This window comes from Geotrypetes seraphini, chromosome 10, assembly GCF_902459505.1.
Source record: "Geotrypetes seraphini chromosome 10, aGeoSer1.1, whole genome shotgun sequence".
Taxonomy (NCBI): Eukaryota; Metazoa; Chordata; class Amphibia; order Gymnophiona; family Dermophiidae; genus Geotrypetes; species Geotrypetes seraphini.
In genome coordinates, this window is record NC_047093.1 from 138,991,951 (window position 1) to 139,017,629 (window position 25,679).

A 25,679-nucleotide genomic window follows, 5' to 3' on the forward strand; every position below is an offset into this window, starting at 1 on the left:
AGGTACCTCTTCGATGGCATTGAGGAGAAGGAGGGATTGGACCTCCCTCAGGAGGAGGGGGGTTTGGGAGGAGTGAGAAGCAGACTCTACGGGAGGATGATCTGGTGGAAGAGTCTGGAAGTTGAGAGAGTAGCCGTGGCGAATGATGTTGAGGACCCACTGGTCCGAAGTGATGACCTCCCAACGGCTGAGCAAAAGCTGAAGACGTCCTCCGATAGGTTGAGGGAGAGGCAGCGATGGTGGGAGAATGGCTATGCTCTGGAGAAAAGAGTCAAAAGGGTTGAGACGGCTTAGATGAAGGAGGAGGTTTGGCAGGTTGAGTCTGTGAGTGAGCCTGAGTCTGATGTTGGTGGCGAGGACGGCGAGACTGTTGTTGAGGCGGATTGAGAGGTCTGGCCGAGAACCTACGCTGGTAAGAAGACTGTTGTCTGTAGGGACAAGCAGGTGGAGTTTTCTTTTTAGGTTTGATCAGTGTCCCACCTGGTCTCATGTGCTGAGAGTTTCTGGGTTGTTGAGTCCAGGGACTCTCCGAAGAGTTCATCGCCCAGACAAGGTGCGTTAGCCAGGCGGTCCTGGTGGTTAATGTCTAGGTCAGAGACTCTCAGCCATGCCAAACGGCACATGGCCACCACCATGGCAGAGGCGCGAGAGGTCAGCTCAAATGAGTCGTAGATGGAGCGAACCATAAATTTCCTGAGTTGGAGGAGGCTGGAAATTTGTTGCTGGAACAGAGGGACCTTACGTTCAGGAAGATATTTCTGTAAGGAGGAGAGCTGTTGCACCAGATGCTTCATGTAGAAGGAGAAGTGGAAGGTGTAGTTGTTGGCTCTATTGGCTAGCATGGAATTTTGGAAAAGGCGCTTACCAAATTTATCCATGGTTTTTCCCTCTCTGCCAGGAGGGGTGGAGGCATATACACTGGAACCCTGAGATTTTTTCAAAGTAGATTCCACCAGGAGGGACTCGTGGAGCAATTGAGGTTTGTCAAACCCTGGGATTGGGATAACCCGGTATAAGCTATCCAATTTACGAGGGGCTCCGGGAACAGTGAGGGGAGTCTCCCAGTTCTTATAGAAAGTTTCCCGTAAGATGTCGTGGACGGGCAACTTTAGAAATTCCTTGGGAGGTTGCTCAAAGTCTAGGGCATCGAGGAAAGCCTGAGACTTCTTAGAGTCGGACTCTAAGGGGATGGAAAGAGCTGCTGAGATTTCCCTAAGGAATTTAGAGAAAGAGGATTGCTCTGGTTTGGAGGCGGTGTCGGTCATGGAGGGTTCTTCGTCGGTTGACGAAGCGTCCTCTTCGGTACCGTGAGGGGAGTCTTCCCACAAGTCTGGGTCCCTAACGTCGGGGTGCGTACGTTTGGACATCGGCGTGGAGGGCTCGGCATGGCGGGTCTTTGAGAGAGATTTGCCTGAGCGCACCGAAGCGGTACCGAGTGAGGAAGACCGATGTCGTTCCTGGGACCGGACAGGGTCGGCAGTAGCACGGGTATGCACCGTAGGTGTTTCGGCCAAGAGCACCGGCATGGAGGTATTAGTCGGTACCGAGGGGGTCGACACCGATGGGACAGTGCGAGGCTCGGACCGGTCCTGTACCGGAAGGTGCGGTGCCAGCAACGCCGGCAACAGTTGTTGGAGTTGTTGTTGCAGCTGCTCCTGTAACTGTGTTTGGAGTATGGCTGCGATGCGGTCATCCAGGGGAGGCACCGGTACCGCTTTTTTCTTCTTCGGTACCATAGGTGCCGCTCTACGCTCCGGCGATGAGGAGGCCGATGATGAGGCACTCACCGAGATCGGAGCGTTTGCGGGGCCGGTATGGCCGGTGTCGCAACCGTGGCAGGAGGGCACTCGAGGGAAGTGGAAGGCTTCTTAGCCGGCTTACCTGGGCCCAACGACCCCGAGGAAGGGTCCGGTGGTGTCGACGTCGTCGGTGCCGACTTTTGGGGTGCCGTCAACGTCGCGGCAGGTTCCATGGCAGATCCGGTACCAAACAAAATATTTTGCTGGATCTGCCTATTTTTCAAAGTGCGCTTTTTAAGTGTAGCACAGCGGGTGCAGGTGTCAGCCCGATGCTCTGGACCCAGGCACTGGAGGCACCAATTGTGCGGGTCTGTGAGAGAGATCGGGCGTGCACACCGCTGGCACTTCTTAAAACCCAGTTGAGGGGGCATGAAGGGAAACACGGCCTCCGCAAAATCAAAGCCGGAGGCCTGTATGGTGACAACAGGCCCCGCTGGGGCCGGCTCGAAAAAATAAAGAAAACTCAATGAGTTTTTGTTTTTTTTTTAAGGAAAAATAAAGTAATCCAAAGGGAAAAAAGGAAGAAATTTGGAAAAAATACGTGAGCGGGAAGGCAAACTAATGATTTCAACGGCCGTTGAAAAACATGCGACTTCTTCGCTCCGCGGAAACGAAGAAACTGGGGACCACGCACTCCTCCGTCGGGTGGGAAGGCACTCGCGCATGCGCGGTGCGGCCAACTAGAACTTTCTAGTTAAAAAGGTCCGTACCGGGGCTCCGTCGGTGACGTCACCCATACGTTAAGAATATGCTGCCTGCTTGTCCTGGGATAAACAACTGTTGCAACATATGTAGAACTAAACCTTGGTATAGAAGATATCCCCACAGCTGAGCCATAGCCACTGTTCTTAATTCTCCCTGGCCCTAGAAAAAACCCATCACTGCACAAAGACAGATAGGGTGGGGGGACTATACCAGTCTACATGCTAACAGAAAAAAAATTAGCAGGTAATAACCTAATTTATTCTTCTGTATCGCCTGGTAAACTGATATAGTCCTTACAAATGGGTTGTACCAAAGCAGTACCGATGAAGGGTGGGACCCCAAAGAGCCAACACCAGAATATGTTCACCGAATACCGCGTTCTGACACGCTTGAACAACCACATGGTAGTGTCTGACAAAGGAATGTAGAGAAGACCAAACTGCAGCCTTGCAAATATCCACTGGAGACACCAGAGAAGATTCAGCCCAAGAAGCTGTCTGACCCTGAGTGGAATGAGTCTTTGAGAATTTCTGGAGCAGGCTTCTGCTTCAGAAGATAAGCGATAGCAATAGTCTCCTTGATCCAGCGCGCAATAGTAGTCTTAGAAGTGCTATTCCCCTTACGAGGACCTGCTAGAAGGACAAAGAGATGATCGGATTTCCTGATTTCCTGGGTCCTCTGCACATTTCAGCGAAGGACCTCACTTACATCCAACTTGCACAACTGTCTCTACTCGGAAGAGCCCTGATTAACATGAAAAGGAGAAACTACCTTTGGCAGAAACAGGACTCAAGACAACCCGCTCCCTAGAAAACTCCAAGAAGGGAGCCCTACAAGAGAAAGACTGTAGCTCAGAAACACATCTAGCAGAAGTAATGGCCACCAAGACTGTTTTAAGAGTAAGGCCCTTCAAAGAACAGTCACCCAACAGTTCAAAGGGAGGGCACACTAGAAATGACAGAGCCAGATTCAGATCCCAAGGAACAGAGGGTCGTACGGGCAATTTGGCTTGAGTAATTTGGCTGCCCGCAAGAAGCGAATCACATCAGGAACGGCAGTGAAATGCTGACCTTTCAACAGTCCATGAAAGGCTGACAAGGCCGCAAGCTGATCCCGGAGAGAAGACCAAGCCACCCCTATCCAGGGCATCCTGCAAGAACTCTAAGATGACAGGCAGGGAAGCGCAAAAAGAGACCACTCCACGCGCAGCACACCACACCTCACATAAGCCCGAGAAGTGGAATGCCTCCGGGACCCCAAGAGATTTGAAATCACTTTATTTGAATATCCCTTCTTACCTAGGCGATCCCTTTCAAGAGCCAAGCCGAAAGACAGAGGGGACCCAGATCTGACTCAGGGTCCCATTCCAATGTTCGAAGGTCATCCAAGAGAAGAAGCGGAACCACCAGATCAGCATACCATGGCTGCCTGGGTCAATCCGGAGACACCAGCACCACCAGGCCTGAATGACGAACTATGCGGAGAAGAACTCTGTTCCCTCCGTGGCCATTAGTGGGCACATACAACAGCCCCTCTGCTGGCCATGGTTGAACCAGAGCATCTAGGCCCTTGGCCTGACCGTCTATGTAATGACTGAAGTGGGGCATTTTGGCATTAACACTTGTGGCCATCTGGGCCATACCCCAATACTGCACTATCAACTGAAAGGCCAGAGTGTCCCTATCCCCTTCAGAAATGGGATACAGGCGGGCCATGGAGTGCGCAAAACGAAAGGGAGCCTCTGGCACCTGGCACTGTGCAAGCATAATGTCCCGAATATCCTGATGCATAGGAAAAGAGTGGAAAGTAGAGCAGATCCCCTTAAGCAAGGGGTCCACTGTACGCAGGGGCTCCGACACAGTGTCCTCAAAGTTCAAAAACAAGAAGACCTGAAGAATTAGCTCATGAAGCTCTTCCAACTGAAAAATGCGCACCACAGATGCATCTTCGTTATTAGGGGGGTGCTCGAACCCCTCGTTGGCGGAATTTAACCCCCCTCAAGAGGATCCCAGAAATCTCCAAGGGTCCACGTCATCAACAATATCTTGCTCCTCTGGGCAAAAATCCTCATCCCAAGACACCATCGGGCTTTTGGACAAGAGAGGAGTAGAAGGGGGGCAAAACCGCCGCTGCCTGGGGCCACACCAGGGAAGATTCGAGGGAATGGACACGGAACCTCCAGCAGCCAGCACATAAGCTTTACAAAATGCTAACAAATTCTGGGGGGAAAACCCCTGGCAGCCCCAAGGGATTCCCTGCCCTAGCAGGGGACCCTGCTATACCTTGCCCCTGTATTTCCAGAACAGAGGGAAGGTCACCTGAGGTAACAGAAATAAAGGAGGAGGTTTCTGCCAAAATAGGACCTGAAACCGCCAAAATCAGAGCTCCTGTGGCCTGTTGTGTCTGAAAAGCCTGGGACTTTCCTGACGCTGAGGCCAAGGAACCGACCAACACGAAAAGGGAATCCCAAGCCACTCCGGCAGTAAGGGAATCCTTTGTGAGGTACATGCGGCGGGGGTGCCCTGTCTGCCGGTAACTGCTGCCAATAAGACTCCCCCACCGCTCCAGCCTGCACAACGCTTGCACAGGCCGGCCACGAGTACCTCGCATCTGGAGCACAATGAGCATTTTCCTCCCCTCCCCCCCTTACAAGTGCTCATTGTGCTGAAAAACGCCCTAGCTGCAATAAAAGTGCCAGTTAGATGAGAAAAAATACAAATGGCAGTTTTAAAGGGAATTGAGCCCTTTAGACTGGCACACCTCAGGATTTTTTTTTTTCACTTAGAACATTTTCCTGGTGCTCTTCTACCAAAAGTCCCGGTGGTGGTAGCCATCCGGGTCACAGTATTTAGTGACCACCACTCTGTTGGCAAACTTGCAGCTCTCAAAGCTGGAGGGCTGACCAACTAGGGGACCAGGCCGCCAGCTGAAGCACCTTTACAAAAATGGGGGAGAGACCCAGCATGAGATCTGCAGAGTTTAACACACCCAAGGTTGGACAGATCCCCAAAGAGGACCTATCCAAGCTCTATCCGGCACAAAAGGGGAACCGAGGAGTCCAAAACAAAATTCCAACAGTACTAAGAGGGGAGCCGAGTTAGTCTTACTACCTACTTTAATGGAGACTGAGGAAGACTGGAAGCTATCCTGATACAAGTTTGTTCTCAGTCTCCACCTGCTGGTAGCAGTGAGGTATATAACCCATTCGTAAGGACTATATCAGTCTACTAGGTGCTACAGAATTTTCCATATTCTATTTGTGGTGGTTGTGATATTCCTATTCTGAATGAAATATCTAGGGGTACTCAAATACTGCTCTCCGTATGAATGCATATTACACAAACTTATCAAAAAAAAATTTTCAAATTGAAATGCTTAAGGAGCTTCCATGAATTTTTAGATGCCAGTTAATTTTTGCAGAGTAGCTCAAACTTTTTGGTTTTTCCATTATTTGATTATTGCAATGCCCTGTTACGTTTTACCAAACACGTTTCTTTATACACTTCAAGTAGCTCAAAATGCTGCAGCTGGGTTGATTTCATGGGGGTTCCGTTATAATTATACTACACAGATACCGATGCAATCATTTATTTGGAAGATCTGCTTTAAGATCACAGTACTTGAGTCCAAAATATTTTAGGATGAATCCCCAGTAAGTCTTTCCACTGCCTTCAAGATTTACATCCCCACTCATTTATTAAGATCTCAGTTGGAACATCCTTGAAATTCCCTCTTTTAGGCAGGAAAGTTTATAGAAATAAAGGGAAACAGGATTTATGACAGCCCCAGTTCAATTAGTACTCCGCTTTAGGAAGCTGCTACAGGCAGCTACAGGCAGATTTTCGTCTCTTAATTTGTCTTAAGTCAAAGACTGTGGGAAAGGCTGGTGGATCTCTTAGGGAGAGGCAGAGATAGTGGATTCTGCATGTGGGCAGACTGGATGGAGCATTTGGCCTTTATCTGCTGTCATGTTTCTAATTTTAAGTATAAAGTATTACACTTTCTGTTTTAATATGTTACATGTTGTATATTTGTTAATTTTGTTCTTATGTAAGCCACCTGGAATTGTAGATGGTCTGGGTCACAAATTTTGTAAATAAATATTTTACCACCTCCAATGATTCCCAACTGAATGGAGAATTCAATTTACAATATTGACTTCTTTAAATTTTGAATGCTCTGGTCCTGGGGTCACTTATTTCCATGTTGAGAATTGAATCAACCTGCTCACATGTTATAATCCGCAGACAATTAATACCTGATACACCAGTATTTCAGGCAAATAAAGTTGAAGATCACCAGCCCTCAATTTCCCCCTCTTTTACTAAGCCCAATAGCTTGGACAAACGTGTTAAAAGCTCCGACACCCATAGGTACTGAATGGGCATCGGAGCATTTGCACTGAATGCTGTGCACTGCTCCAATGGTCAGAGTTCCTATGAGCGTTGGAGCAGCGCAGAGCATTCAGTGTGCCAGCCGGCACTAAAAACCTCTTCCATGCTTTAGTAAAAAAATAAGAGAAAAAGAGGGGGAAGGGAGGGGGTTATTAATTTGTAAGCTGCAAAGAACTGAGGCTTGTGTGGACAATGCATTTTTAAAATTAAAACACACAAATAAACTAGCTAGCACCCCCCTCACCTAAAGGAAAATATCCAAGATACAGAGTAAAAGTAAAATACAACCAAATGTTTTTAATGCGCAAATAGTCTTTAGCAAATATGAAACGGTCACAGAGAGAGAGAATAGAAAAAAAAATTTTTTACTACAGCATAACCACCACAGAGAGTTAATGGTCCTTTTCTGGGGGGGGGGGGGGGGAGGGAGATCCTGGGGAAAAGGGTTAGATCTATTTCTGCTTCCGTTTGGTTTATTTTCAAATAAAGGGGGGTGGGGGGCGCAAAGGGGGATGGGAGGGAGTCAAAGGAATACCAGTCTGAAAAGGGAGAGAGATTTTGAGTTTGGCCATAAAATATTAACACACAATTATCTGAACCGGGGGGAGGGGGGATCTGTCCGGCTGTAACACCAGGAAAAAAGGGAGGCTCCCTCCCAGCCTATACCCTTGTTCTCTCTCTCTCTCTTGGGTCCCATCCCCCGTATGCCCCTCCCCAAGCCCCTTTTTCCTGGTGCTCTTCTACCAAAAGTCCCGACGGTGGTAGCCATCCGGGTCGCAGTATTTAGTGACCACCACTCTGTTGGCAAACTTGCGGCCTGTGAGTCCCTGCATGGCCTTCTGGCAGTCAAAAACAGAAGTGAACTCCACGAAGATCTATAGGGAGGGAGAAGAGCAGAGAAAATATTCAATTATGAATGCCTGGGGAGAAATAGTCATAACTGTTCCATAAACAAACAACCAGGATCCGGAGGAGTGTGTGCGGGTGCAAGATAAAGAACAGCTATTATCCCATTATGAAACACCACTTTGGACAGGCTGCTGAGCAGCTTACCACATATTTCAGGAATCCACATACAAAGCACTGGAAAGGAGAAATTAGGTTATTACCTGCTAATTTTCTTTCTTTTAGACTCTCCAGACCAGTATAGTTCACTGATGGCTAATAGCTCACCATGGCCAGCAGGTGGAGACCGAGACAAAACCTTTTGGCTGTAATACAAGTAGCTGTACTTCCCCCTAATATAACCAGTCTGCCAAATAGCCATGCACAACTAAGAAGTGCTAATTAGAACAGTAACAACACTCCGAACAGGAGTAACAACTAGCATAGAGCAATACTGTTTGAAATTACATAGAAAAAGCCCCTTCAGCAAATGTCTCCACAGCTCGCCAGCTGAGCCATAGCCGCTGTTCTTTAATCTCCCCGACTCTAGAAAAATCCTAGAATCCACAGGAAAAATAAAAAATTAAAAAAATTGCATTCTTCCCGTAACTCCTGCAAGAACAACAGACAGTCAGACAGACAGGGTGGGGACTGTACCGGTCTGCAGTGTCAAAAGAAAGAAAATTAACAGGTAAGAACCTAATTTCTCCTTTTTTAGCACCTCTCCAAACCAGTACAGTTCACTGATGGGATGTATCAAAGCAATACCCATCGTGGGTGGGACCCCCGGAGGGCCTCCACCAGAACATGGTCATCCAACACCGCATCCCAACATGCTTGGACGTCCACATGGTAGTGCCGCAGAAAGGAATGCAGAGAAGACCAAACTGCAGCCTTACAGATATCCACTGGAGGTACCAGAGAAGACACAGCCCAAGAAGCGGCCTGACCCCGAGTGGAATGAGCTTTGAGAAAATCCGGAACAGACTTCTTCTGAAGAAGGTATGCTGAAGTGATAGTCTCCTTGATCCAGCACGCAATGGTAGCCTTGGAAGTGCCATCCCCCTTACAAGGACCCGCTAAGAGGACAAAAAGATGATCCAACTTCCGGAACTCCTGGGTCCACTGCACATAAGAGCGAAGAACCCGACAGATATCCAACTTGCACAACTGCCTCTGCTCTGAAGAGCCCTCCCAACTACACAAAACCAGGACCACGAACTCATTGACATGAAAAGGCAAGACCACCTTCGGCAGAAAGGAAGGAACAGGCCGCAGCACAACCCACTCCCTAGAAAACTCCAGGAAGGGAGGCCTACAAGAGAAAGCCTACAGCTCAGAAACACATCTCACATAGGTAATGGCCACCAGGAAGACCATCTTGAGTAAGGTCCTTCAATGAGCAGGAACTCAGGGGCTCAAAGGGAGGGTGCACGGAGAGGACCAGATTGAGATCCCAAGTCAGAACCAAAGGCCGAAGCAATTTAGCCGCCCTCAAAAAGCAAACCACGTCCGGATAAGAAGTTAAACGCTTACCCTGCAGCAAACCGCGAAATGCAAACAAAGCCACAAATTCAACACGGAGAGAAGACCAGGTCAGGAACCTGTCCAGGCCAGGCCTGCAATTCGACATGAGCTCGGCCTTTGACTTGGTGGATCACGAAAAATTACTACAATGTCTAGACGCAATCGGCATCGGAGGTGAGGTACTTGACTGGTTCCGAGGATTCCTTACGACCCGCACCTATCAAGTACGCTTCAACTGCAACCTCTCTAAAATATGGAGAAACCCATCAGGCGTTCCACAGGGATCCCCACTATCCCCACTACTCTTCAACGTCTATATATCTTCACTAGGCATGCAGCTGGCCCAGCGAGGTATAAAAGTATTCAGTTATGCAGATGACTTCACAATCATTATCCCGTTTATTATTAGGATTTTATATTCCGCCTATCAAGGTTATCTAAGCGGTTTTTTTTTACAATCAGGTACTCAAGCATTTTCCCTCTCTGTCCCGGTGGGCTCACAATCTATCTAACGTACCTGGGGCTATGGAGGATTAAGTGACTTGCCCAGGGTCACAAGGAGCAGCACGGGGTTTGAACCCACAACCCCAGGGTGCTGAAGCTGTAGATCCAACCACTGCGTCTCCCTCCGAAATCACCCCCATAACAACAGAAGCGCTAAACCTGATGGAACAATGGACCACAGAATTCAAACTGAAGCTCAATTCAGACAAAACTAAATTCTTTATAGCCTCGCCACACGCACATAATACGACAAAATCAGTACGCATTAATAATCTTAACTACCCCATTCAACCAACGATGAAGGTTCTGGGGGTAATACTAGACCAAGGTCTAACAATGAAAGACCATGTAGACTCCCTAATCAAAAAAGGGTTTTTCACTCTCTGGAAACTTAGGTCCATTAGAGCATACTTCAACGCTTCAGCTTTCAGAATTCTAGTACAATCCCTAATACTAAACCACCTTGATTATTGCAACATTACCCATCTGGCAATCTCCCAGAAGCAAATGCAGGGACTACAACTAATACAAAACGCAGCAGTCAGGCTGATTTTCGGGCTGAAGAAGTCTGATCACATAACCCCTTCCTACCGACTCCTGCACTGGCTGCCAATGGAGGCACGAGCGAAGTTCAAGCTGGGATGTCTCTGCTTCAAGGTATTACACGGTCTAGCCCCTAAATACATAACAGACCTCTTCTCATTCCCAACCAACAGACATGAGAGAAGAACACACCTGAAATTCATCTCCCCACCGGCTAGAGGATGCAAATATAACATCAACAACTTCTATCTTACCAAGCAGCCTTATGGGGCAAAGACCTAGAAAAATTAATTACACACACAAACAAATACGGAGAATTTAGGAAACACCTAAAAACTTACCTGTTCTCGAAATACCTAGGGAACGAACTAGGACAATAGCCCCCCTTCGTAATACCATCCCAAAACCGAACTTGTAAACTGTTAACTCCTAATCACTAACTATGAATACTCCATTCAATTTATGGAATTTTTCTAATTCTTTGTAAGCCGCATGGCCCTGCAGCATACGAACTGTTGTTATCACGATTAATGTTGTTATAATCAGATGTACACTGCTATACTCTGTAATTCGCTGTCTGTACAATTTCTCTTTATTGTAAACCGCCTAGAAGTCGCAAGATTGTTGGCGGTATATAAGAATAAAGTTATTATTATTATTATTATTATCCTGTAAGAACTCCAAGATGTGAGACAAAGAGACGCAAAAGGAAACCACTTCACACATGGCATACCACTCCTCAAAAATAAAGCGAACACGCACAGAAGCCCGAGAAGTGGAAAGCCTCTGGGACCCCAAGAGAGTGGAGATCACTTTACCTGAATAACCTTTCTTACCTAGGCATTCCCTCTCAAGAACCAAGCTGTAAGGCAAAAGGGACCTGGACCGAACATTTGAATGGGACCCTGAATCAGAAGGCCAGGCAAGAGGACAGCGGAAGAGGATCTGCCACGAGATGACAAACCAGATCCGCGTACCACGGGTGCCTGGGCTAGTCCAGTGCCCCCAGGATCACGTGGCCGGGGTGCTGAGCAATGCAAAGAACTCCTCTGCCCATCATCGGCCATGGAGGAAACACGTCCACTGGCCAAAGCTGTACCAGAGCATCCAGCTCCTCGGCCTGAATATCCAGGCGCTGACTGAAGAACCGGGATGCTTTGGCATTGACACTCATGGTATCAGGTCCATGACCGGTTAACCCCAAGTCTGCACAATCATCTCGAAGGCTACGGGAACGAAACACCACTCTCTGGGTTCTAGCACGTGACAACTGAGGAAGTCCATCTGGACATTCTCCACTCCTGCTATGTGGGAAGACGAGATGTCCAGAAGATGAGTGTCTGCACAAACGATGAGCAGAGCAGCTTCCTGCACCATCAGATGACTTCTGGTTCCCCCCTGACGATTTACCTAGGCCACCGTCGTGGAACTGTCAGAGAGAACCCAAACAGAGTTGCCCGTCAACAAAGTCTGGAACGATAGCAACGCCAGATGGATGGCTCTGGTCTCCAGAACATTATCGACCAAGATGCCTCCTCCGGAGACCAACTGCCCTGAGCCGAGCGACCGAGACACTGAGCTCCCCAGACTCACTCCCTGCCCCAGATTGGAAGAATGGAGCCACCAACGGAGACTGTGATAAACTAAACCCCAAAGAGGCATGGGAGAGTACAAATCATGCAACTGGGGTGACCACCGCTAAAGCGGAGCATACTGAAGCGGGTGCATGTGAGCCCGGGCCCATGAAACCACGTCCAGGAAAGCCGCCATCGACCCCAAGACCTAGAAAAAAATGTGTGCTCAAGGACATTGGGAAGCCATCAGAAGACGAATCTGCGACTGCAACTTGACTACTCAGGGCTCCAGCAGAAGACCTTCCCAAAGCTGGTGCTGAAGAAAACCCTAAGGTACTCCAGGTGCAGAAGACGGAGCCAACTGGCTCCTGGACAGGTTGCCTACCCATCCCAGTGACTCCAGGAACTCCACAACCCAAGCCGTAATTAGAGAGCTCGCCTGAAAGGACTTTGCTCGGATCAACCAGTCATCCAGATAGAGGTGAACCAGAATGACCTCTTTGCGCAAAGTCGTCACCACGACTACCATAATCTTGGTGAACGTCCGTGGAGCCGTAGCCAGACCAAAAGGAAGAGCACAAAACTGATAGTGCCGTCCCAAAGATCGCAAAGTGAAGGAACCGCTGATGAGTCGCAAATCAGAGTATGCAAGTAAGCCTCCGTCAGATCGAGAGTTCAGGAATCCCCCCCAGCTGAACCGACAGAACTCAGGGTCTCCATGCAAAAAGACGGTGACGGAAAAAGATCTGACAAAGATGGAACGAGATCTGGCAAAAACAGAAAGAGATCTGGCATAGAGTGGGAAAACTCCAGAGCATAACCGTCCCAAGTCACTTCCAGGACCCACTGATCCGTCGTGATCTCAGCCTACCCCTGGTAAAACTCCTATAACTAGGCGCCCACCGGCATCAGGGGAGGCGCTGGCAAGGAGTCATTGGACGGGGCGGGCAGCAGGGGAACCGGTAGGGGATCCCTGGACATCTGCACCCGAAGACGACGAGGATTACCCCTCACGGCAACCAGCACACCATGAGCACAGGCTGGCTGTATCGACCTCATGAAGGGGATCCCTAGACACTGAGAGGAGGAGGAAGATGGAAAGCATGGAAGTTCTGAAAGATCCCTGTAAGTCCTGACATTAAACCAGGTGAAGTGGGATAGGGAAAAACCAGAAGCTCACAGAAACTGTTCTCTCTACAGAAACCTTTCTCTCCCCCTGCAACTGGTATCTTATTTCTGCAGCTGATGGAAACAGTAGATTAGCTGTGGAAAGTTATTTCACACCATTTACCAGAGAGTATGCAAAGATGGGGAAATGCCCTATTTTTAAGTTAAATTAACTACTGTATCAGTGAAACTAGAGAAAAAGCAACAGGTCTTGATGCTGTGGGTTTGCTGTAGTTTTGCACCAGGGCCCACCCAGCCAGATACCATGAAGAGATAAACACAGACCATGGTCCGAAGATAGAATTCTCAGAAGATAGAATTCTCAAGAAATATCATCTAATAGCAGGTGTCAGAAATATTTACAGTTGGGAGGGGGTTTGATGCTCAGAAACGCTTATATGGTATATAAAGAGGCATTTCGGGGAAAAGGTTAGGTCTTACGGAAAACAGGGCGAACATATAACATGACGCAGGTGAAACCAGCCAATAAATGAATGTAGTTAGGCAGTAATGCATAGGAAAATAGCCAATAAAAATGTATCATGTGATTTAGGTCAATGTGGTGTTGGCCACCAAGAAATGTATAAAATCAGGCCTCTGGGAGGAAGAGAACAGAACAGACACCAGAGGACCCTCGGGCCTGAGGATCACCTTATTCTGTTACGCTATATGCTAAATACTTTATTGCTGTAAGCTGTTATTGATTGACTAAATAAATATATACTTATTGAAACCAGTATATAGTGTGTGAGGTCGCCTTTGAATCAGGCCTGGGCAGCTGGCCTACTTCAACACCTGCACCTGAAGATGACGATTACCCTCGCGGCGGCCGGCACACTGCGAGCACAGGCCAGCCACATCGACCTTGCGTCTGAAGCACAATGAGCTGAAAGAAAAGTGCCAGTTAACAAAAAATCAATTAGTCAATTGAAGGCTCTCTTCAGACCGGCACTGCCTCAGATTTTTTTTCTGTCAGAACAGACTCCATTGGCTCTCTAAGTCAAATGCCTTGCTGGCACCAGACGGGGACAAGAAAGCCACTAAACAACTTCCAACAGGCCTACACTAACCAAGGGAGCAGGCTTACACTAACCATAGGAAGTCTGGCAACAGCTTACCACACCTGCTGAGACTGAGAACAGACTGCTTATATTAGGGGGAAGCACAGCTACTTGTATTACAGCCAAAAGGTTTTGTCTCAGTCTCCACTTGCTGGTCACGGTGAGCTATTACCATCAGTGAACTGTACCGGTCTGGAGAAGCGCTAAAGAATGCAGGTTCACATTATCCACCTATTTCTCTACCCCGCATTGTCCCTCAGCTAACCACTTAACTCTTATATTGATCTTTCTTAAAACAGAGGCTGGCCTATGGCACAGCTGCTCACCTTGCCACATCCAGGCACCTCAACGCCATCCACAGGGCGGGGAATCTCAATGGACTTAACGATGCCATACTTGCTGCACTCCTCCCGCACGTCCTCCACGATTTCCTCATACTCCTCATCATCCAGCAGCTCTTCGGGCAAGACCATGTTCATCAGGCAAAGCACCTCTGTGGGGAGCCCACCCATCTGCACCTGGGAACTCATTAGCCCTGGCACTTGCAGAGTGACCGGTGTCTGGTTTATTGTGCTCTGGGGAGCATGGAAGAAAGAAAAGGAAATCAGAACTGTACCTTGCTGCAATCTAAACACCATCTATCACCCCAAACCTACCTCACTCAGTGTATGGATGAGAAGAGACAACCTGTTAACAACCCTTCCTACACTGCATTATGATACTGCACCAAGGATTCCTCTGCCTGCTTAAAACCACAAATACAACCTTCAAACAAAAGCTCAAATATACAAGCAGTCCCCAGATTACGAATGTCTGACTTACATCGGACTTCTCCCTTCAGTGTTCCAATGTGCTCCTCTCCCTCCCATGTCCCAATATGCCCCTTTCTCTTCCTTCCTCCCTCTATTCTGTGTCCCAAGTTCATGACTCCCTCCCGCGAGTATTTAACTCCTTCTGGCTGGATCCTTCCTCCTTCTAAGAAATTAGCTGCCCTTGCTTCTCTTCAAAAGCTGTGGGCAGCGGCTCCTACACTCAGCTGATCTGGAAACCTTTCCTCTGAACTTGGGACATAGGATGGAAGAATGGAGGGAAATATGCTGAGGTGGGGGAGGGAACAGAAAGGGAGACTTGTTGGGCATGGGTGTTGAATGAGAGGGAAAGAGATGGTGCACATGAGGAAATGAAGAAAGAGAATTGTTGGGCATAGGGAAGGAGAGAGAATTATTGGATATGGTGGTGGGAAAGGAGTGTGGTAAGAAATGCATGGGGAAAAGAAATGAGAGGGAGAAAAGTTGGATTTGGTGGTGGAGAGGGAACAGTGGGACTGATGGAAAGGTATGCAAGAGGGGGGCCTCAAGGAGGTGGAGAAGGTGAGAAGAATAGTAGATCAGACTATGGGAGGGAAAGAAAGCTTTCCAATACTCTATGCTCAGAGGGAAGGCTGCCAAGTCAGCCACGGGCAGCAAGTAGGTAGCATTGCCCGCGGCTTTGTGAAGAGAAACAAGATCCAAGTTACATACAAATTCAACTTAAGAACCGATTTAAACACGGAACTCATTCTTAAACCGGGGACTACCTGTACTAGCAAAGGGAAGACAACCCTCTCCCCCCCCAATCACACCGGTCATGCTTTTCACTGCAATACTGAATATATTATAAAATAAATCTCAAAAACTAGGCAAGAATTGGGTCTTGCCCAACAAAACAACTGCTCTCAGACAGCCCAAGACCACAAGGAAGATTCTTCTGCAAAATATAGTCCTGACCCAGGAGGACTTGCTGGGTTCCCTAATGAGGGACTTGATCATTGGATCATTTTCACCTCTTTCTCCATCTCCTGTAACCAGTCCCATGCCAGGTGAAAACTAGCCAACCTCCTGCAGCAGGCATTAGCCCTAGGAGGTTATTCTCCTCCCCAGGAACCCAATCATTTTCCCCATGACAGGCCTCCAGTACTGGCTCTTCGTGCAATCCAGGGATAGGCAGTGAGCTGGGAGCTTCCTCACCAACGTAGCATTCTTGGCTCCGACGCTTGCTCGCTGGACGAGAAGCTTTTTGTCTCCCAGCTGCATTCCATTCAATCCAGCGATGGCCTGTGAGAGAAAGGAGAGAGGTACAGGGGTTGATGGGGAGTAGGGGTGAACGCACCGCACCCAGAGCATCTCAGTTCTGCGTGTTCGGAAAGCACGGGAGAGCAGGAACCAATCAGCTCTGCCCTCGCATCCAGGTTAGGTGGAGGAGGAGGAGACTCAGGATCAGTGAGGTGTGAATTCTCCAGACCCTGCGAGAGGATTTCGAGAAATGTTTAAAAAAATATATACACTTGCATTGTAGAACTAGTACAGAGGAGCGAGTCAGCAAGGCAAGGGCTGTAGTTTTATCTTCATCTGTCCCTTCCTCCCAGGGTAACCAAATAAAGCAGGAAGAGGTGTCTTACATGTCTCATCCCATAGGATACAACCACAGCCAACTCAAAAGTTCTGGGGGAAGGAGCCCTTATTCAAATGAAGCCTTTAACCCAGATCATATCAATCCCCAAGCTCTCTACTCACTCTGTTAAAAAAAGAGGCTAAATAGGCAAGATGATTCTGTCCCAATGTCACTGGCTCAGAACAGAATACACTCTGCAACATGTGTTATTTTAGCCTCAAGTGGAGAGCAGAAGTCTGAATCAATGAACTGAGGTGAACTGCACAGGTCCACTTCCACAAAGCCTCCCCTGGCATGGGCACTCCAACCACACTCAAGAGAAGTTTGAGGGCTTACCATACACCATCTGAATGGGAGCCTAAGAACAAAATCATACCAGAGATAAGTCTGGTTCCTAGGTCGCATCCAACCAGTCTTCCAACAGGCATACAAGATAGCAAGAGAATGACCTCTCACCTGATCTGTCACATTGATGTCCACATATTCACAGAAGGCATAACCCTTTGATAGACCCGTGGCACTGTCCTTCACCAGGTTGAAGGCCTTCAAGGGGCCAAAAGAAGTCAACAGCTCCTTGACCTGCCAAAGACAGCAGGGGTACATAGCAACATTAGGGAAAAGATATTGAATCCCATGCAGGCAAAGCCACATTTCTACTCCTATCCACTCTTCTACCCTGTTTAAATCTTCCTACACTTGAAACAGCTAGCTCAAATGTCTCAAAATCCTCAGCATGCTTTAAGTTTCAAGTTTTATTAGTATTTCATATACTGCTCATTGCAGAGGCTTTACACGTTTCAGTCCCCTGAACCCAGAAGAGTGCCATTTGGACATCACAGGCTTAATACTGATATACTAGCTCAAAACAGAAAAAAGGGAGCAGATTAGGAGTTTTGTTTCACTTCTTCCCAACACACTTCCCTAGACCTTTCATCTAGCCTTAAAATGAAATGATCAAGATTAACGCAATAGTCTACATGCTTGCTGATAACATGGTTACCTGATCATCATTAAGATAGTTGGGCAGACCACCAATGAAGAGCTTGTGCGCAGAATCAGGGACCACAGTCGATACAACACCTGAACAGAGAGGAAGAAAACAGAGTGAGGGATATATACAACCAAGTGGTGGGGAGAGTGGTAAAGTAGAGGTATGGAAAAACTTGGTCTTCACTTGATCGTTTTCTTTCCTTGAGTCTAACTAGACAAGTTCAGAACTTAAAGGTTATACCAGACATGGGCAACTCCGGTCTTCGAGGGCTGGAATCCAATTGGATTTTCAGGATTTCCCTAATGAATATGCATGAGATCTATTTGCATGCACTGCTTTCAATGCATATTCATTGGGGAAATCCTGAAAATCGGATTGGATTCCGGCCGGAGTTGCCCATGTCTGGGTTATACTTATCAGCCAGCAGATGAAGTCAGATTGCAGAGTTGTAAGCTCTGCCAAGTATTACAAGCTATTGTGCAGCTCCTGCTCGCCAGTAATTTTTAATTTTATTAAAGAAACAGAGACCAATTTCCTTGTACAAGTGAGAAATCCTGAGCCACTTACAAACACAACCAAATCCAGGATTCACCCCCCACCCGCCCCTTTCTCCATCAAAAGTCTCAAGTTGAAAAGAAAGACAACAGAAAAGGTGCCCTGAACTATTGAGGCCTGAAATGGACAGAGTGCCAAACCCTGAACATCAGCCCTCCAAAATTTGCCAGACTAACATAAGCAAAGGTCGTGGAATGCTGCTGCATTTGCAAGAGGGTGGAAATCAGCAGCTCCACATAGCCCTTGTGCCTCAAACATGCCTTCAACAGGAACAGATCATCTATGACTACTGGACCTTGATGGAGTAGACCTCTGCCTTGTGGAAGCTTCATGCCCTCTTCTAAATTGCACCAAATCTATACTCCAGGGGGTGCTGCAGCCAACCTGGAACTACCAGCATTACAAGCTTTGAATGTGCTGCTAATCTTTACAGGACCTCACCCATCAACCAATAGCCACATAAAAACACAGAGAAGGCCTAGAAAATTCACTCTTGGAGCAATGTGAATTAACTTTCCAAGTTACATTTCTCCCTCCAGCTGTAGTCAAGTAAAATCTTTGCATTCTGGCCTGATGCTTTCAAATACATTACTAATCTGCCCCGCTAGCTGGTGATGCTGCTGAAGGCCTCCCGAAGCAACAACCGTTAAGCAGAATCCTCAGAAAGTCCACATGGATATTCTTGGTCCCAACTGTATGGGCCACCAATGGTGCAAGAAGCTGCTCCACACAATGAACAGCATCAGTGCTTCCTCTACTAAGAGCACAATTCACTGTGTTCCCTCTACTGAATGACATAGGTCACTACCATGGCATTGTCCAAGAACACCACAAATTAAAATAGCCATAAAATTAAGACAAAAGTAAATAAGGGATTATAGAGATTCATTTATTATGGGAATATTATATCTGTAGATGGGAAGGAGAAATTAGATAATTAGCAGGTAAGAACCTTTCTGTTAGCCTAGACTGGTATAGTCCTTACAAATGGGTTATATACCTCACTTCTACCAGCAGGTGGAGACTGAGCACAAACTTGTATATCAGGATAGATTCCCCCCTAGCAATCCAGTCTGCCGAACAGCAAAGCAGAATCTAGGAAAGACTTCAACTGAAAATGAGTACAACACATTCCAAACAGGAGTGGAAAAACAACAAATACTTATAAACTACTGTTGGAACATGTGTAGAACTTAATCCAGGTATAGAAAACATCCCCACAGCTCACCAGCTAAGCCATAGCCGCTGTTCTTCCTTCTCCCGGCCATAGAAAAATACTAGAACCCGCAGAAAAACAGAAAATCTACACACGAGTAAAACAAAAACCTGCTATCACCGCACAAAGACAGATAAGGTGGGGGGTTATACCAGTCTACAGGCTAACAGAAAGAAAATTAGCAGGTAAGAACCTAATTTCTCCTTCTGTATCGCCTGGTAGACTGATATAGTCCTTACAAATGGGTCATACCAAAGCAGTACCGATGAAGGGTGGGACCCCATAGGGCCAACACCAGAACATGTTCACTGAATACCACATCCTGATGCGCTTGAACCACCACACGGTAGTGTCTGACAAAGAATACAGAGAAGACCAATACTCAGACTGGCAATGGGTCACGAGCGGAGTTCCGCAGGGGTCGGTGCTGGGACCTCTACTGTTCAATATATTTATAAACGATCTGGAGACGGGGACAAAATGTGAGGTTATCAAATTTGCTGATGACACCAAACTCTGCAGCAGGGTTAGAAACACGGAAGACTGTGAAGACCTGCAAAGGGACCTAACGAGACTGGAAGACTGGGCAAATAAGTGGCAAATGAGTTTTAACGTACAGAAATGCAAGGTCATGCATGTAGGGAAAAAGAACCCGATGTTCAGCTACAAAATGGGGGGAACACTACTAGGGGTGAGTAACCTTGAAAGGGACCTGGGGGTGATGGTAGACACATCACTGAAACCATCGGCGCAGTGTGCGACAGCCTCAAAGAAAGCAAACAGAATGCTGGGCATCATCAAAAAGGGTATCACAACCAGGACGAAAGAAGTCATCATGCCGCTATATCGCGCAATGGTGCGCCCGCACCTGGAGTACTGTGTGCAGTACTGGGCGCCGTACCACAAGAAGGACATGGCAGTACTCGAGGGAGTGCAGAGGAGGGCGACTAAACTGATAAAAGGTATGGAAAATTTTTCATACGCTGACAGGTTAAAAATGCTGGGTCTGTTCTCCCTGGAGAAGAGGAGACTTAGAGGGGACATGATAGAAACCTTCAAAATCCTTAAGGGCATAGAGAGAGTAAATAAGGACAGATTCTTCAAACTGTGGGGGGCCACAAACACTAGGGGTCACTCGAAGAAATTGAAAGGGGACAGGTTTAGAACAAATGCTAGGAAGTTCTTTTTTACCCAGAGGGTGGTGGACACATGGAACAAGCTTCCGGAGGAGGTGATAAGCCAGAACTCTGTACAAGGGTTCAAGAAAGGTTTGGATAGGTTCCTGGAGGATAAGGGGATAGAGGGGTACAGATAGAACTTGAGGTAGGTTGTAGAGGTGTTCAGAAACCACTTCACAGGTCGTGGACCTGATGGGCCGCCGCGGGTGCGGACCGCTGGGCGAGATGGACCTCTGGTCTGACCCAGTGGAGGCAACTTCTTATGTTCTTAAGACCAAATTGCAGCCTTGCAAATATCCACTGGAGGCACTAAAGACTCAGCCCAAGAAGCTGGAATGAGTCTTAAGAAATTCTGGAACAGGCTTCTGCTTTAAAAGATAAGCAGAAGCAATAGTCTCCTTGATCCAGCACGCAATAGTAGCCTTAGAAGCGCCATCCCCCTTATGAGGGCCCGCTAAAAGGACAAAGATATGATCTGATTTCTTGATCTCCTGGGTCCTCTGCACATAAGAGCGAAGGACCCAACCAACATCCAACTTGCGCAGCTGTCTTTGCTCAGAAGAGCCCTCCCGACTACCCAACACTGGAAGGACTACAGATTGATTAACATGAAAAGGAGAAACTACCTTTGGCAGAAAGGAAGGAACAGGACTCAAGACAACCCGCTCCCTAGAAAACTCCAAGAAGGAAGCCCTACAGAAAGCCTGCAGCTCAGAAACACGTCTAGCTGAAGTAATGGCCACCAAGACAAGAGTAAGGTCATTTAAAGAGCAGTAGCCCAACGGTTCAAAGGGAGGGCGCACTAGAACTGACAGAACCAGATTCAGATCCCAAGATAGAACAGAGGGTTGGACGGGAGGCTTGAGCAATTTGGCCGCCCACAAGAAGCGAATCACATCAGGAATGGCAGTCAAACGCTGACCTTTCAACAACCCACGAAAGGCTTACAAGGCCGCAAGCTGAACCCGGAGAGAAGACCAAGCCAGTCCCCTATCCAGATTGAACATTGGAATGGGACCCTGAGTCAGAAAGTCGTCCAAGAGAGTTAGAGGAAGAGGATCCACCACCAGATGCCTCACCAGATCTACATACCACGGCAGCCTGGGCCAATCCGGAGCCACCAGAACCACAAGGCCTGGATGTCGAAGTATGCAGAGAAGTCTGCCCACTAATGGCCACGGAGAGAACACATAGAACAGGGGTGCCCAACACGTCGATCGCGATCGACAGGTAGCTCAGGAAGGCAACGTGAGTCGATCGCAGAGCCCATCCCGGGCTCCGTGATAGACTCGTGTTGCCATCCCGATCTACCGGGCCTATCAGCCTTCCTCTCCCCGACGTCAAAGACGCCGACGCGGGCATTAGGCTGTTTTTGTCATTTCGGGTGGGGGGTGGCAGCGGCAGCAGCAGCAGCCTGAAAAAGAAATCATCCTGGCCGGGGTCAGTGTCATGCTCCGGAGCTTCTACAGCCTTCCTATCTTCCTCTCCCTTCTACCTGCTTCCGGCCACACCCCCTGCTCCACGGCTCTCTTCGGCAACTCAGCAGCAGTGATCGACACAAGCTTCTGACGTCGGGGCTTACCCTCTGCGAGTCCCGCTTGTTTCAACTTCCTTTTTCCACAAAGGCGGGACTCGTAGAGGGAAGGCCTCGATGTCGGCAGCTTGTCTTGATCACCGCTGCTGACGAGTTGCTGAAGAGAGCCGCGGAGCAGGGGGTGTTGCCAGGTGCAGGTAGAAGGGAGAGGGCCAGATGCAGGACTCGTGGGTGAGGGAGGAGGAGAGAGAGAGAAAGAGAGAGGGGAGGGAAACAAAAGGAAATATTTCATACTGGGCTGGGCCGGAGTGGAGGGAGGGTGGAAAGATTCTGGCTACCGGGTGCAGTAACAAAGGAAAAGGGGGGAAAGCTGAAAATGGAGATAGTGACACAAAGAAGAGAAAGGGTAAGCAGGACCTACTGAATAAGGATAGAGATACAGAGGGGACATGAAGAGGAGGTGAAATAGAGACATAGAAGTAATGCTGAAAAAGTGTGTGTGGGGGGAAGAGATAAAGACATTGAAAGGGCAAATGGTGAACATGGGGTAAAGACAAGGACAGAGACAAATGAAGATTCTGAAAAAGTGGTGAGATAGGGATATAAGTGAGATGGACACAAAGAAGGGTGATGCTGGAAAATAGGTGGAATGGTAATTCTGACAAACACAGAAGGGAAATGCTGGATCAAGGAGAGATGGGGCTCAGGCTGGATGGAATGAGAAGAAATGCCTTGTTGGCCCGGAACTTCCTCTCCTACGTCAGAATTGACATCAGGGTGCGGAATGCTGGTCAGCGCAACGCTTCTGCAGGGAAAGCTTGGGACGGCGGTGGCTTGGGGGCTATTCCCCGATGGTGGTGGCAGCAAACCGAGTGGCTTGGGGGAGGGCACAGAGAAAGAAAGAAATGGGGCAGACAGGGAGACAGAAAGAAGGGGGAACAGGGAGACAGAAATAAAAAATTGGGGGAGAGAATGAGGTCTGGAGGAGAGGAAACATACAGGAGGCTGAAAGAAAGGAAGAAAGATTGGATGCACAGTCAGAAGAAGAAAGTGCAACCAGAGACTCATGAAATCACCAAAGGTAGCAAAGGTAGGAAAAATGATTTTATTTTCAATTTAGTGATCAAAATGTGTCTGTTTTGAGAATTTATATCTGCTGTCTATATTTTGCACTATGGCTCCCTTTTACTAAACCGCAATATCGTTTTTTAGCGCAGGGAGCCTATGAGCATTGAGAGCAGCGCGAGGCATTCAGCGTAACTCCCTGTGCTAAAACCTACTATTGTGGTTTAGTAAAAAGGGAGGGGGTGTATTTGTCTATTTTTGTATTTTGTTACCGAGGTGACATTGCATAGAGTCCCCCTGCCGTGACCTCTTTGAAAAAACCCGGAATATGAATAATTAACATTTTCTCTGCCTTTCATTGTGCTTTGTGTTTTTTTTAAATTTTATTGTTGGTAGATCATTTTGACTTAGTCATTATAAAAGTAGCTCGCAAGCCCATAAAGTGTGGGCACCCCTGACATAGAACAACCCCCCTCGTTGGCCATGATTGAACCAGAGAATCTAGGCCCTCGGCCTGACCATCTCTGCAACGACTGAAGAAGTGGGGCATTTTGGCGTTGACACTTGTGGCCATCAAGTCCATGAGGGGCTGACCCCAAGACTGCACTATCAACTGAAAGGCCACCGGGCTTAGACAAACTCTCCGGGATCTAGCACATAATGACTTAGGAAGTCCGCTTGAACATTCTCCACTCCGGCTATGTGGGAGACTGATATTTCTTGAAGATAAAACTCCACCCAGACCATGAGCAGAGCCGCCTCCTGTGCCACCAAAGTGCTCCTGGTGCCCCTGATTGACATAAGCCACCGCTATGGCATTGTCTGACAGAACCCTGACTGACTTGACCATCAGAAAGGACTGGAAGGCTAACAGTGCCAGACGGATGGCTTTGGTCTCTAAGACACTGATCGACCAAGAAACCACCTCCGTGGCCAGACCAAAGAGAAATACACAAAAATGAAAGTGTTGCCCCCAAATCGCAAAGCACAGGAAGCGATGATGGGAGGCCCAAATAGGAATGTGCAAGTAGGCCTCGGTCAAATCTAGAGAGGTCAGAAACTTGACCGGCTAAACCACCAGAATCACAGACCACAGTTTCCATGCCGAAGGAAGGCACGCAAAGAGCCCTGTTGACCCCTTTCAAACCAGGATGGGCCGAAAGGTCCCTTCTTTCTTTAACACCACAAAGTGAATAGAGTACGAGCCTATGCCCACTCCAGCGGGGGAACTGGAACCACCGCATGGAGATCTAACAATCTTTGAAAGGTTTGGCGAAAGGCCTGCTGCTTCCACGACAACTGCGAGGGAGAAGTGAGACAGTGATCTGGCAAGGAATGGGCAAACACCGGAACATAACCGTCCTGAATCACCTCCAGAACCCAATGATCGGATGCGTGATGTCTGCCCACTTTGGATAAAAATCCCTCAGCTGGGAGCCCACCGGAACCAAGACGGGCACCAGCAAGGAGTTAAAATGGGCGGCAGGGGACCTGGTGGGCCCCAAGAAAAGGACTGCATGTGCTGGAAGAACCTGCCTCTAGAGAGCCCAGGAGACTGAAAAGAGGCAGCCCTTCGACTACGTTGGAACGGCGGAAATCACGCCCACGAGCAGCCCCACCTCGAGCCAGCCCTAGGCCTATCCTTAGGCAAACAAGGCACTTTAGAATCAGTGAGAGTCTTAACCAACCTGTCCAGGTCCTCACCAAACAAGAAAGATCCTTTAAAAGAAAATTTTGTTAACTTAGCTTTGGACATCGAATCCGCCAACCAAGCACAAAGCCACAGGGTACAGCGAGCTGCCACTGCAAATACCAACGACTTAGCAAAAGCTCATGAGGTCATATATGGCATCTGAAAGATAAGAAGCACCCAATTCAATCTTTGCCACCTCGCGCTTGAGCAATTCCCAAACCTCAGATTTACAGTCAAATACATGCTTGGCCCAGCGAAAACACGCCCAAGTCACCAGCCCGCCACAAATCACCGCCTGGACTACCAGAGCAGTCACATCAAAACTCTTTTAAAGGAGTGACTCCAACTTACACTCCTCTGGGTCCTTCAAGACCACACCGCCCTCAACAGGCATGGTATCCTCTTAGAGATGATCGAGACAACCGCGTCCACCACAGACGACTTAAGAGTGTCCCTATCCCCTTCAGGAATGGGACACTGGTGGACCATGGAGCGCACAAAACGAAAGGGAGCTTCCAGCACCTGCCATTGTGTGAGCATATCCTGAATATCCTGATGCACAGGAAAAGAGCGGGAAGTAGATCGGATCCCCTTAAGCAAGGGATCCACCGTAAGCGGGGGCTCCGACACGATGTCCTCAAAGTACAAAAACAAGACGACCTGAAGAATTAGCTCATGAAACTCTTCCCACTGAAAAATGCGCACCTCAGACGCATCTTCACCAGCAGAAGGGTGCTCGAACCCCTCGTTGGCGGAATTTGACCCCAAGTGGATCCTGGAAATCTCCCCAAGGGTCCAGGTCCTCATTAAATACATCTTGCTCCTTTGGCAAAAATCCTCATTCCAAGAGACCCTCAG

At 48.1% G+C, this 25,679-nt stretch overlaps 1 protein-coding gene across 1 annotated transcript in view; it reads right to left on the bottom strand.

The window, feature by feature from the left end:
• Positions 1-7,169: 7,169 nt before the first annotated feature.
• Positions 7,170-25,679, bottom strand: part of U2AF2 (U2 small nuclear RNA auxiliary factor 2) — a 124,396-nt gene continuing 105,886 nt past the window's right edge. The window contains exons 7-11 of the mRNA XM_033960493.1: positions 17,590-17,669; positions 17,046-17,168; positions 16,166-16,252; positions 14,486-14,734; positions 7,170-7,773 (exon numbers count right to left, since the gene is read on the bottom strand). Coding sequence (XP_033816384.1) covers positions 7,639-7,773; positions 14,486-14,734; positions 16,166-16,252; positions 17,046-17,168; positions 17,590-17,669 — 674 coding nt within the window. The 3' untranslated portion in view covers positions 7,170-7,638. The remainder of the gene's footprint in view (positions 7,774-14,485; positions 14,735-16,165; positions 16,253-17,045; positions 17,169-17,589; positions 17,670-25,679) is intronic.